Raw genomic sequence first — 13811 nt, 5'->3', positions numbered from 1 at the left:
CTACAAAAATCTCTTTGCTGTAAAGCCTTATCTCTAGCCTCCCACTGGCAGGCTCTCCTGACTTGGCACACTATATATCCCTTAGAAAAACAATCAGGGAAACCTACAATCGAGCCCTACTCTTCCTTTCCAGTCACTTCTCTTCATATTCCCACAAATCCCAGCTCTGCAGTCACAGGGGCCTGCCCACTTCTCCCTGGTGCTGTCCTGAATGTTCTAAGCTTGCTTCTGTACTTTAGCTCATTCTAGTTCAGATCCTGGAAGGCCTTGCACTTTTTGTCAGCGTGATTTTGGTCATAGGGGATAGAATCCTGGCTCAAATCAGTTTGTGTAACATAAGAGATTTATTGATCCGTCAGCTCCATAGAACCAGCTCCATAGATTCCAGTATCACTGTCAGATGTCTTTCTGGCTCCCTCTCTCTGTACCTTCTCTCCATTCTCTCTTTTGTCCTCCAGTCTCCCAAAACCTCAGTCTTTCTAATGATAAGTACGCTTCCTCCTTGCAGAGGATAATGGAGATGTGGAAACATGGCCACAGACAACTAGCTCAAGCTTTCATGATTCCAGCCCAGTGAGGACCTTGCTGGGATCCCAGGGGAAGACCTTCTTTCTCACAGTGACTATAAAATTCCAGAGAAGGACAATGATTGGCCTCACTTTAGTCACATGCCCATCCCTGGGCCAATCACTGTGGCCAGAGACCCTGTGAAGGGCAAGGCCTGAGTCATGTATCCACTTCTCTCTTCAAGCAGCAGGGGGCAGTGATGGGCAGCACCACTGGAACAGCCTGCAATGAGTGAAGCTAGGTGGAGTAAAACAATGGTGTGCAGGCAACTCTCACTTCTCCACCCAGTTCCCTCCCAACTTAATCATGAGCCTGTGTCCAAATTAAATTCTGTCACTGCCTCTTCTGCACCTTGGAGAATCGAATTTGTCTCTTCCAACTGATGCAACTCTCTGAAGGCAGAAACTGAATCTGCAATTACTGTGTCCGATTGTTTGTGTATGAGGTTATTGCCTGATTCCTCTGGGACTTAACTTGTTCATCACTGACACTCCAAGCATCCAGAACAGTACCTAACACGTAATAGATGTGAGACAAATATTAGATAAATAAATGAGTGGTTTGAATAGAATAACTGCTATTGGTCTTTGGTATCCAGTAAATAAGTACAGCTGATTTTTAATTCTTACTTCATAAAGAAAAGAAATGCTAAGGCAGGAACTCCCTCAACTTCCTATCCTCACCATTCTGCCCTTGAATTCTTCTACATACTTCCCATCCTTACTGCCCTCCTGTCTGTCTTAGGGAAGATGACGCATGTTCACATCAAAATCAAGCTGCCCATCCCCTAAGGGTCTTCTACCGCTGTTCCTTCTACCACTTTCTCTTTCCTATACCTTCAACTTTTCCATTCATCAGTGCTCTGTATAACTTCCCAATTGATTCAAGTACCGCCATGTTAGCCAAATGAGCAATAAAAGCAAAGCCCTCCCAGGACTCCAAACCCGCTCTTCCCCTCCCTACCTCTCATCCCTTATTTCTGTAGCCCACGTTTCTTTTGGGCAGGGAGGGGGCCCTCCATTGATTTCCTCAATCCCATACATTTCTCAACTCCACTGCAATTTGGCTTTTCTTTCATCAGTCTATTGAAACTTCTCTTGCCAAGGTCACCAAAAACTTGCCAGACTCAATGGACAACTGCCAATCTTACTCTTATCTGTTCTACTGCAATATTTGACTCAACTAACCACTTCCTGCCCTTGAAAGTCTTTTCTTCCTTGGCTTTCATAATGCTACTCTGCTTGGGTTTTCTTTTCCGTCTCTCAGATCACCCCTTCTCAGTTTCCTCACAGGTCCCTCTTCCTAAATTATTCTCCTTTCCTGGAGCTGGGACGTGTGTGTGATGGGAGACAGATCCTTGCCTTCTCTCGCCTTCTCATTCAGCCTGCTAAGGTTACCAACTTCATGGCTCTCACTGCTCAAAAGCACCACAGAATTTCAAATTGACCTCTCTCCCCAGGTGTGTCCTATCTAACCCACTTCCACTCAGGTGATCCACAAGAATCATTAACATGATCAAATGTAGTCATCATTTTTCTCCCCAAGTCTTCTCCCTTCCTCCTGCATTTTTCCATCTCAGGGAATGGTACTACCATCCACCGGTAGCCCAAACCAGGGATCTGGACTCATTTTTGTCCATACTCATTAAAATTTGTCTCCTCCGGCCAGACGCGGTGGCTCAAGCCTGTAATCCCAGCACTTTGGGAGGCCGAGACGGGTGGATCACGAGGTCGAGAGATCGAGACCATCCTGGTCAACATGGTGAAACCCCGTCTCTACTAAAAATACAAAAAATTAGCTGGGCATGGTGGCGCGTGCCTGTAATCCCAGCTACTCGGGAGACTGAGGCAGGAGAATTGCCTGAACCCAGGAGGCAGAGGTTGCGGTGAGCCGAGATGACGCCATTGCACTCCAGCCTGGGTAACAAGGGTGAAACTCCGTCTCAAAAAAAAAAAAAAATTTGTCTCCTCCTCAATGCTCTTCCAACTGATCATCAAATAAGCTAAATTATTTCACTGCCCAAATATCTCTTGAATCTGTTTCCTTTCCCCACTCACACTACCACTGCTTTAACTTAGTTCTTAATCTTTTTCCCACCTGGGTCACAGAAGTAACTTTCCATCTGGTCTCCCAACCTCCAGAGCTGATCCCCTCCAGTCTACACAGGTTTCTAATGCCAACTTTCAGGTGGCATCTCATTATTGTCAGAATAAAATCCAAAGTCCTTTGGCATAATAGATAAGGCCTTTCATGATCTGGTTTCTGTCCCATCTTTCATTCCTCATTTCTTAACCCTCCTCTTACATATTTTGCTCTAGTCAAATCAAACTATTTTCCACTCCTAGCATGTTCTATGTGGTGACACATCTTAATGCCTTTGCACATGCCAGTCCCTCTGCCTGGCATTCCTTTTATTCGACCCAGTGAACTATCACTTGTTTTAAAGGCGCAGCTCACATGCCATTTTCTCTCGGCTGTCTTCCTTGAACTGCCTGCCTAAAGAAGGTTTTTTCTGTTCTCTCACAGCACACTGTGCATACAGACATCGTGGCCCTTCCTACCCTGAAGTGCAAGAGTCTTTTACGAGTAGCTCTCTCCAGTCCATGAGTTCCTTCAGGACAAAGACTGAGGCCTTCCTCTCTACCTCCATGACACTGTGTGTATGCTACCCACAAAGTAGGCAATCACAAATGATTATGGATGGACAGATGAATGGATTTCCTACCATCCTGTCTTTCCACGGTTCTCCAAGACACCTGCCTCTACCAAAGCCAGAGCCTTGTCTCTGTTGCAATCTGAAACTGGCACCCATTTTTGAGGCAGCAATGGAAAATTATTTCAGGGCCTGCCCAGATGGTTGCTAGGGAATACTCTGGTGTCCAGATCGGTGTGATATATGATCATTACTACTACTTCCAGAAGGAACTCGGCACCAATTAGGCACTTGCTGTTGTTTCAACCATGGCTGCTGCAATCACCATCTGGGTGTGAGGTCCTAGCCTCCACTGCCCTTGGTCTCTACTGCCCATGCTGGTGGTAGTCTAGTAAGAAAGGTGTGGAGTTACAATGAAAAGAACACAGGTTTTGGAATTAGAAAAATCATTGTCTGAATACAACCCTGTCACCTACTAAGCTGTGTGGCCTTGAGCAACCCACCTTACTTCTTTGTACCTCACTTCCTCATCTGTAAAATGGAATTGATGACTATCTTTGCTCATAGGTTGATAAACAAATAAAGATAATAGATTGACAATGATGAACACATCCCATGGCCACCTTGGGATGTGTTCTGTTTTATGATGGGACACATAAATGATCCTTGGGAATGATCATTCTGATTTATGTAGAATAATAAAGTTCAGTCCTTGTATACCTCGTACCCTTTCTTTTCCTCAACTAACATTTATTAAGACCTCCTTTGTGACAGGCATTGGGCCTGGTGCTACACGGTGAGCAAAAATAAGTAACATCCTTGCTTTAGGAAGCCCTGGTAGGAAGGGGCACCCAGGCTAGCAAGGGATACAGACACATAAACACCTAATTAATTTACAATGTGCAATATGCATTAGTGATCTGAGACCCTGGCAATAGGTGATTCCAGGGTCAATTTTATATCATGGAGATTCTCATAAGTAACAATATTCTACAGAAAACATATCTGTTGGCTAAGACACAGGCCGAGAATGCAAGGTAAATTGTTAGCTATGAAGTGCTAGTCTTACATATTATTCTCCCTTTCTCTTTTCTTCATTTTGCTTGCTCCTAGGATGGTTGACAAATCAAGAGAGTAGGGGGACAAATTCAGGGCACCATCAACTATTAGCCTTGCAGGATTTTATTTTACTTTAATTTTTTTGTGCTATGAAAAGCACAATGTTTTTCCTCTTCTCTGTAAAGAAAATTAGAACTAAAGATGGCTCAGCAGATAAAAGCTGTGGGTGGTAAATACTCCCACTATTCCCCACTGCCTTTTAGGCTTCTAAGTTTCTCTTTGCATTTACTGCATCTTAGAGCTGGAAACCTGAAAGAGCCCTGAGAAATTCTATGGTGAAAACCCATAACCCAATTAATAGATGAACAAATTGAGGCCCAAGGTGGCCAAATGCTCTGCCCAAAGTCAAATGAGAGAGTGAATCAAAATTAAAAATATCCTGATTCTCCCCTTTTACTAGTCTGCAAGTCTCCCAGCTCCCTGGGGGTTAGACACCTTAACCCAGGCATCTTCACATGGTGAATTCCACTGGTGTCTCCACTTCTGAGCATCCTGGAAACCACAGAAAAACCACTTTTCTTCTAATGTCACTGGCTCTCTCCTCCCAGAAACATCCTGTTTCTTACTAATGAGATACTTTCAGATCCTCCTCTATGGTTTAAGAACCATGTCTGCATGAAAAGTTTGGTTAGAGGTGTTTTTCTCAAATTGCCTCTCAGAACTACAGATTTCCTGGCTGACAAAGCTTTGTGGTTGAGGTTGCCATTTTGCAATTAACTTAGCCTTAAAAGAACTTCCATGGATACTACACACCCCCACGGGATAAAACTATAATTCATGGTTTAATACTGAGAACATCAAGACCCTGAAAACCAAGGGAATTCCCAATTTCATACACCAGTGACAAAAGGGAAGGAGCTTGGGGTATCCCTGGTCCAACTCTTTCAGGAAACTGAGCCCTCGGAGGGGCAGAGGCAGAGCTACTGACCTGGACTCCCAGTTCAGTGCTCTTTAACACCCTTTGAAATGTCACCCCAGCCTCTTGGGCTGAAGCAGCTGCGCCATTAAAAATGTCACATCAGTTATGACAACACAGTTTGTTATATAACTGGTGCTGCAGAGCAGGCAAGGGGAAGAAGCCTTGAACATGAACCACAGCACCCCCCTTCTGCTTCTCAGGGCGGCTAAGTCCCACATACTTACTTGACAAGAGAACTCCATATGGGAAGGGAACACCCACTAATCAATCAAAGGCATAAAAACTGGAACTAACATTTGTATAATGATTTCCAAGTTCTAGACACTGCTCTAAGCACATTTCATATATTAGCTCATTTCATGCTCACCACAATCCTATTACTAGTTATTTTTATTATCAGTCCCATTTTACAGGCAAGGAAACTGAGGCACCAGATGTTATATGCCTTGTCTAAGGTCACATATTTACTTAGCAGTAGAGCCAAGATTTGAAGCCAGGCAGCCTGCTTGCAAAGTCTATGCTTTTAACCACCTCTCAGTTTTAGAGAAGCGTGCTAAACTGCTTCTAAAGATGGCTCAGCAGATAAAAGCTCTCAATTTTAGAGAAGCATGCTAAACTGCTTGTCTAAACACAAGAAACTACCTATTTCTCTGAACCAGTTAACAGGTCACTGCTCTCTCCTCTCCTTTCCCTCCATGCTAATCATGGATCTATTGTACAGTTTCCTTTCTACCAGTAGTGTGTAAATGAGAGGGATGGAAGAAAATAAGAATGTGACACATATTTGAAGAAATTCTTAAGGATGGAGTTCATTTGAGCACCTTCAAGTTTTTTATGACGCGGCAATCAGTAAGAAAGTGAGGTGAGGGCTTTTCTAATAGCATTTTCCATTTGTAAACCTACACACACTCTGTGGGTATGTACAAACATAGGCACACAATTTTTCTTTTTTCAGAATCAAAAGTTTTCTCTGTTAGTGTCAATTTTGAGGGTAACTCTTTCAAATATATATTTTTTTCCGTTTGGAATCACCCCTTTACCAGATTTTCTGTTGTCTTTCAGATCAAGACGTATTCTGTTGATAATGGTCTGTCTGGCTCCATAAGAAATGAGAATGAAAACACCCTGGGAGACAGGGAGTCAAGTCCCAGCATGCAAATGGGCTGAGCACATATCAGAAAAATAGGGCCTCATTCTACTTATATTAAATCTCCAGTGTTAATGGAGTTAGGGTACTGTGAGCAGCTGGAAAACATGAGTGATCTTGTCCTATCTTTAGCAGATGTGGCATGTGAAGCAGCACAAATATAATCTGGGAGTTCCATGTGTTAAAAGAAACAAGACAGCACTCCCACTCTGGGCATCATACATCTAATCCAGCCCTGTTCACACATAGAACAGCCGTTCCGCATTCTTTTCCAGTCATGCTGATCCTCATGAAGCATCCCCCATTTAATCTAATTGGCAACGACCCTTTTCAACAAGCATACATGTTCCACTTCAGAATCCAATAGGTAACTGAGGTTCAAGAATTCCACAGCTAATTCCCGAGGAGATCAGGTGAACTGTTTGCCACTCTTCTGGCAGGAAGGTCTGCTGGTATTTACAGCTCAGTGCACAGTAAGGAGGGAGAGAGCACCATCCATCAGGAAAAGAGAACTCATCTGCTACTTGATCTGACATTCTGTTTGAGCTGCCGCTGTCTCTGGAGAGCAAGGTGCATCCATTTGAATAAACATAGAGACGGGATGAAGGGAGGGAGGCAAAGCAGCCAACTAGATGACTGCAGAAATAACAAGTCTACAAATCTAGAAGAGTGGCTCTCTGTGGAATACTACCCCAATGTGGGACCTTGCGGGCAAGTGTGGAAAATGCCCTTTTGAAGGGCTGCACTTTCATGGAGTAATGGTTGCAGGTTGCTATTCACCTCCATTAATGCCTGTCAGTTATTAGGTGCTGAAGAGCACTGTGCTCAAAGCATGCAAGCTTGATCGCTTTTTGGCCTTTTGGCTAAGATCAAGAAGAATGCAAGCTTGCCCTGAACTCAAACCAAACAGTAGATACCCTAATTACAAAGTCAGGGTCAGCTGGGAGGAAAAATCCATCAGCTTTTTGCTGACAGGTAACCTTTTGAGACAGCCTTTCCTGACAGGGTGGGGTCTGTTCTCTGAATATATCCCACGTGTCAGGCTGGAATATTAGTATGAGTAATGACGTCTTCATCAGGCAAATTCTTAAATTTGTTTTAAAATGGCACTAAGCAGGTATTGTGGGAATGGACGAACAACCAAAGTGCTCTATTTTATTGTGCCCATTTTGGTAAGGACTACCAGCTAGCAAGCAATGCATCATGGCCACCTTCGAACTCTCTTATCTTTCTAAAAATTCTGCTAATGCTCCAGAGATGAATAGCCTGAACTCAACATTACAGAAAACTCAGCATCTCGAATGAGGGCAAATTGTGGTTCCCAGAGCAACTCCACAGTCCATTTTACATTTTCACCAGGTACATGGTTCAAGTGGGTGTCACTATTTGTTCAGAACTGGGAAGTCACTGAAAGTGATATTCTGCCGATTCTACACCTGATAAAATTACAACTCATTAAAAGAATTCTTTGTAAGGAGCTGGTAATTGAATAAAATTGACAGTTCTTTTAAAAATGTTTGATTGGTCAGAATAACTCAGAGTCTTATTGATTGACTATAACATGATGAAGCTGTATCACAGGTGAGGTTACCACTCCCTAACAAGCAAAATTATTTAAAATGCCATGCACAAAAAAGAATTACTAATTACTCACATGTGATATGTATAAAATTATGTTTGTGCTATCTCAATTATCACTGTTTATTTTTCAGTAGTCAAATGTTTTGGATTGTCTGACACAGAACTCCCTAATACGAATTCACAATCACACACATAAGGGAAAAAAAAAAACAACCCCAAACACTATGTTCAAATAAAAATTTTAATGTAAGTACTGAGAATCAGGTTTTTCAAATGACATTCTAAACTGTGGTATCTCTTAAGGAGATGCAAGTTTCCCCTTACAACAGGTATCAAGCAGAAGAACTTTATGTCAGTATCTCTGCAATGATCTTAGGCTGATGAAGACGTTAACCCTTTGTTCTAAATAGCAACTACCAACCAGTCCTTTATCATTTAACTTCAGTTACTATGGGAATATATGGAAGCCTGTTTCTTCTAATTAGCACACCACAGCATGGATGAGAACACAGGCTCAATGGAATGACTCTTTGCTCTTCTGGAAATGCTGAATAGAAGGGGTTTTATTCAGTGATGTCTGAATATCCATATTCTTACTCTCAATCCAATGTTCTGAACTATTAGACTGTGGCTTATAACTTAAAGTTAATTTTAAGTTATACCCGAGGATAACCCATAACTTAAAGAGGGCTCTCTGTTGAATTTCATCTATCCAGGTGAAACAACACAGCCTCCTAATTAACCTGTACATATGGACTGATAGGTTGGTCACCAATAATGGACTTTCACAAGGGAGTTAGAAACTGCTTTCTAAAATGCCACCTAGATTTTCGGGCATGGCACCATCCACAGTAGAATTTTCCTGACTCAAAGTGACTCTCAGTCAAGTGGCCATCTCAAAAACCATCTCTGCAAGGGAGGACTCAAGAAAATTTGTCACTAGGATACAGTGACACCAATCCCACATTTTGTGGTTAATAAAACAAGTCCTGCCTTCAGCTTGGCACAAGGCCCTGATCTGATGTATTTCAAGCCAAGCTGGAGAGCTCACAGGGAAAGCTGCCATTCATGAATGCTTCAGGAGGACAGGATGCCAGGGTCCCTTGTGGCAAACCAGGGACCAGAAACCTTTGTGATAGACCTTTGGAAAAGACCTACCCTACTTCTTGAAGAGAGTTGGTGTATTGTGCTTTTCTTTAAAAAAAAATTGTTTTACCTACAAAATCTGTTTTTCCTAATATTTTTCTTGAAAAAGGTGTCCAGTAAGGGTGAAAAAAAAGGCGGGGGGGGGGGGAGAAGTGTAGGGAAAGAGAAGAAATGCTCTGATTCCTGATTTAACAATCTCAAACATCACTCATTTCATTTTCCCCCCTCCTGGGTGTAACCAAATACAAGACACATAGGACTTTCTCTGGGAAGTCTACATCCATCCTTCATTTAAGATTTCCTGTCCAGTACATAATTATGAATTTTCATCCTAAAGTGGCACACCTATTTCCCCAGAAAGCTCAGCTCTCTTTGAATAAAAAAAGGTGAGGTATCCCCTTTGGGGGATTCAGTATATATTTTTAAACTTCTCATTAAATCAGCCTAATTTATGGGGCGTGTTCAGAAAAAGCAGTTCTTTGGTGGATTCAAAGTTAATTTACAGACTCTGGCCTGTCCCCCTTCTTCTGCCCCTCCTTCGCACTCCCCTCCCATGAGCATTTCCGAATGCGTTCGACCCCCTCCGAAGCGGCTCGGCTCTCTCCGCCAGAGCGCGGACTCGGCTCCGAACACTGCCGACTCTCTCCGAGCCCCGCGCCCAGACCGCACCGAGCCTAACCGAGCGTCCCCGAACTGAGCCCCATCGACTTTTCCGTCCTCGGCTGGGCGCTGTCCACCACTTGCAACGCCTGAAACCTCATCCAGTCCGGTGGCTGAGGCGTCTACCGGGCTCCGAGTCCTCCACTGCTGATTACAGACTTCTGAAGTTTTAAAACGTCCCCCCTCGGGAGAAAGGAGTGGCGCGGCTGCATTTACCGATCTGCAAGGGCTCCAGACAGATGCAACATGCACCTTGTTGCAAAGAGCAATTCCCCAAGCCCCGCCTCCCCATCCATTTGGGTTGCACAAGCTCCAAAGAAACCCCAAGCTAAATTACCCTTGGTTCAGAAGGGTGCGGCCAGCCGAAGGGGCCTCTTCGAAGAAAGCCCTAGGGAGCTCTCGAACAAAAATAAGAACATGTCAAGCCGATGGGGAAACTGTCTCCGAGTCGCTACTCCCTACCATCATGGCGCCGCCTAGAACCCGCTTGTCATGCCTGTTACACATGCAAGATTTTTTGCATCTTGGTTCTGAAACCGCAAGCATGCTTCGTCTCCCACTCCCAGCTTCCCACGAAAGGGGTTTTTATTTTCCATTGTTTCCCTACGCGATGCAATTACTTCGGCTACTCTGTCAAGTTGAAAAATAATCATTTTTGTTTACTGTACGGCAACCCCTAATTAGGAGCTGTGTGTGCACGAAGGTGTCACAGCAAAGCGACATGGAATTTTCGCTAAACGGTCTTAACGAACTCCTCCGTCCTGAACTGACAGGCCAACGGAAGCAGGAGGCCCCGAGGGCGCACACCTCTTTGCGGCCAGCCACCCCCTCCCCAAGCAAAGCTGCCTGTGGGCTCACCAGGAACTGCCGGGTGAATAGGGCAAGAAGCGAGCCTGCGAGTGGGAAGGAGGGGCGAGGCTCCTTATTGAGAAAGTGTGGAAGGGAAGGAATATCCCATTTTGTTTTAATTTTCAACCATCACTCAAATCCACCCCCAGTTAATTAGGAGGGGAAACTGATAGCTAAGGCAGAAGGGGGCGGCGGAAAGTGGGGCCTGAAATCCGCATTGTGAGTAGATTGCATGGAACATGGCCTATGCAGAGTGTAAATAAATACACTGATAAAGGCCACGGAGCGAAGGAAAACTGCGGGTATCAGGAGAGCAATGCTGGGAGGGTGGGGGAGGAGAGGAGCTGGGGGCAGCAAGGGGCGGACATTCAGCCTCACAGGCAGCTTCCCTCCCCCTTCCACCTCTACCTTGGATAAAACTGTGCCAGTCACTACCGCTTGGAAACCCACTCCTTCCCCTAGCACACGACCCCTCCCCTAATCCCCTCTTTTTTGGGGGGGGGCGAGGAGACGTAGAAAACACAGCCTCCAATTCAGCACCAAACGCATGAACAGCAGACACCTGATCCTCCACCCCAGTCTAGGGCTGGGTCCCCTCCATGTTAGCCAAGTTCAAAATCACTGCCCCAGGAGAAGAGCAGGGGGAAGCGGGATTACGGACCTTCGGGGATAGGGAGGTATGGAGGGAAGAGGAGAGAGAAATAGAGACAGAATGAAACAGAGACACAGAAATGGAGGCAGTGAGACACAAAATATTCCACAAGCAAGAGTAATGATCATATTCATGCCAATAGTGTGATGTTCTGATCAATATGGCGGACGCTGTCATTCATACAACTACAGGCGCTCCCCTTCCCCCTCCCAAAAAACACCCACCCGGTAGTTGGGGTGGAGGACCAAGAACCAACGTAGGGAGTGGGGGAGGGGAGTCAAATATAGGGGTGTGTGTGTGTGTGTGCGTGTGTGTGCACGAATTAAAAAACAGGCCTGGAGAGCAATGTGGAGTAAGCAAGGTAATAAAAACGATTTTAAAAATTATTCTTAATAAAAGTACAAATCCCAGTGCCACAGGGACTTACTTCATCTGCTTCACAATGGTGCTTTTTCCTGATTCTCCAGCCCCTGTTGGGACACAGACAGTGGGGAAAAACTGGTGAGTGTCAGCTTAAAGGAACGGGGGGGGGGGGGCTAAGGCATGCGAGGGGGTGGGCGATCCTGGGCACATGGTGGTGCCAACTTAGGGACCAGGTCTACCGGCTGCGGGTGGGGTGGAGGAGCTGGCGGCAGGGGTGCGGAGTGGCCGGGGTCGGGGGATGGGGGTGGTAGCGGCGGTTCTTACCCAGTAGGAGTAATTTCACATCTTTGGCGGCGCTGATGCCATCCTCTTTGAGGTTTTTCTCAATCGCCTTGCTCCGCTCGAGGGCGGCTCTCTCCTCTGCGCTCAGAGTACATCCCATGGTGGCCCCTTCCCTGCCACAGCCCGCACAACTCCGCTGGCACGGCTCCCCGGCTCGGCGCGCCCCCCACCCCCCCAGAGAGCAGAGCCTGGGCTCAAGGGGGGAAAATCACGATATCCTCTCCTGGGCTGGAAACAAAAATGTCGCGTAACCAGAACCCCCCAAAAAGACAGCCGCTAACAAGATTCCAGTAGCGGAGACTCGCGGCAGCTGGTGGGGATCTGGGGGTGTCGAGTCGAGGATGGCCGGAGTCAGGGGCTCCGGAGCCGAGGGAGGAGGCGCCCGCGGGCCGAGGAGGCGCGGGCTGCAGGCACTGAGGCTTGTGCACGACCCAAAATAAATAAAATAATAGTCGAGGCTGGAGCCGCAGCCGGAGCCGACGGAGGGTGGGGTGGGGGGCAGGGTGGGTCCTGCTGCCGCGGCTGCTGGAGGAGGAGGCGGTGGCGGCGGCGGAGGAGGAGGTGGCGGAGGCGGCGGCGGCGGCGCGGGATGTGGAGGGAGTGAGTTAGGGGGTGCTGCTAGTGCATGTGCATCGCCGCTCTTCAGCCGTCGGTGCGTCCGCGGCGCCTTCGCCGACCCCCGCGCGCTGGGCAGGGCTGGGCAGGGGGCCGGACCGGGGGGCAGGTCTCTAGCGGGAGGCGGCGTTGCGGTCTCCCAGAGCTCTCATCGCTCGGTGAGCCTACCGGAGAGAGGGAGAGCGCCAGGGAGCCGCGGCCAGCCGGGTGCTCGAGGGAGAGGGAGAGAGAGAGAGAGGCAGGGAGGGAGGGGAAAAAAAAAAAAATGGTAGAGCGAAGGAGCGCGCCCGCGCCAGGGCCCGGGTTGGGGGAGGAGGCGAGCGCAGAGCGCGAGTGAGCCAGCGACTCTGCGCACCCGGCTCCGCGGGCCGCCGGCTGACGTCAGCAGGGCCGCGCGCCGAGCCCCCGGGACTGGGAGAACGCGGGGCGGGGGAGGCGCGCGCCGGGGGTCCGCGTCAGCCGGCGGAGGCGCGCACGCGCGTTCGCGGAGCATCCTCCCCCCTCCCCCAAGCGCCCTCCGGGCCCGCGGCTCCCCGGGGGTGGGCGCGTGCGAGGCTGGCGGGGGCGGGGCGTGGGGCCGGGCGCGCGCCGGGGCGCCCTACCCCGCCCCTGCCCCCGCCCCACGCGGCGGCGGCGCGGACCTCCTTGTCAATGGGAGTGCTGGGCCGGGCAGGCAGCGCGGCAGTCAGGTGGGCCCCCCAGCTCGCGGCCAGCGCGGCCTCTGTCCCTCTCCCGCAGGCTCTCCATCTTGTCTCCCGCAGCCCGCCTTCTCCGTGGCTCTCCAGCTGCTGGGGCCGCAGAGCCGAGGTCAGGTTACCTCAGGAGACGCGATGTGGTAGTGGGTTGCAATAAAACCTCGCGCACCAGAATTCGCCTCTGGGGCGTGAGGACAGATTCGGACTTTTCGAGTCCTTAGTCCACATTTATAGAGCACCTACTATGTGAGAGCCAAGGCTGTAAGGAGAGGAATGCAGCGGGCCGAGAAAAGCCTGGGCCTGTTCTCCGGGAGCCGCTGCCTCCAGGGCCGTCGGCGACCCTGCTCGGAGATCCCAGCCGCCGCTCTCCGTGCAAGAGGGGTGCCCACCCTCGGAGGCGTGAGGGCCCGGAGCGGAGGGACAGGGCTTCAAGCGACCGGGAGCTTGCAGCAAACCCCTGATCCCTGAGCAGTTTTATTTAAAAAGCTTTTGCAGATGTTGGA

At 48.1% G+C, this 13811-nt stretch overlaps 1 protein-coding gene and 2 long non-coding RNA genes across 20 annotated transcripts in view; 1 reads left to right on the top strand and 2 right to left on the bottom strand.

Moving 5' to 3' along the window:
• The window catches only part of GNAO1 (G protein subunit alpha o1), a 168398-nt gene extending 155402 nt beyond the window's left edge, over positions 1 to 12996 (bottom strand). For both annotated transcript variants that reach the window (XM_002760959.7, XM_035282587.3), the window contains exons 1-2: positions 11981 to 12996; positions 11721 to 11763 (exon numbers count right to left, since the gene is read on the bottom strand). In XM_002760959.7, coding sequence (XP_002761005.1) covers positions 11721 to 11763; positions 11981 to 12098 — 161 coding nt within the window. In that variant the 5' untranslated portion in view covers positions 12099 to 12996. The remainder of the gene's footprint in view (positions 1 to 11720; positions 11764 to 11980) is intronic.
• Positions 8210 to 10270, bottom strand: LOC118149765 (uncharacterized). The gene is made up of 2 exons (XR_004737478.3): positions 10130 to 10270; positions 8210 to 10021 (listed from the first exon to the last, which is right to left on the bottom strand). It is a non-coding gene; the product is annotated as an uncharacterized LOC118149765 (long non-coding RNA).
• Positions 11603 to 13811, top strand: part of LOC118149763 (uncharacterized) — a 205026-nt gene continuing 202817 nt past the window's right edge. For 6 of the 17 annotated variants that reach the window (XR_013530498.1, XR_013530486.1, XR_013530488.1 and 3 more), the window contains exon 1: positions 13238 to 13420. This is a non-coding gene — a long non-coding RNA (uncharacterized LOC118149763). Of the gene's footprint in view, positions 11795 to 13237; positions 13421 to 13811 lie in introns of those variants that run through there. The other 11 variants (XR_013530482.1, XR_013530483.1, XR_013530481.1 and 8 more) reach the window with 3 other exon arrangements.

Source organism: Callithrix jacchus, chromosome 20, assembly GCF_049354715.1.
Source record: "Callithrix jacchus isolate 240 chromosome 20, calJac240_pri, whole genome shotgun sequence".
In the NCBI taxonomy this organism is placed as follows: Eukaryota; Metazoa; Chordata; class Mammalia; order Primates; family Cebidae; genus Callithrix; species Callithrix jacchus.
The sequence above is the reverse complement of the archived record's forward strand: the minus strand, read 5'-3'. Positions and strand labels throughout refer to the sequence as shown.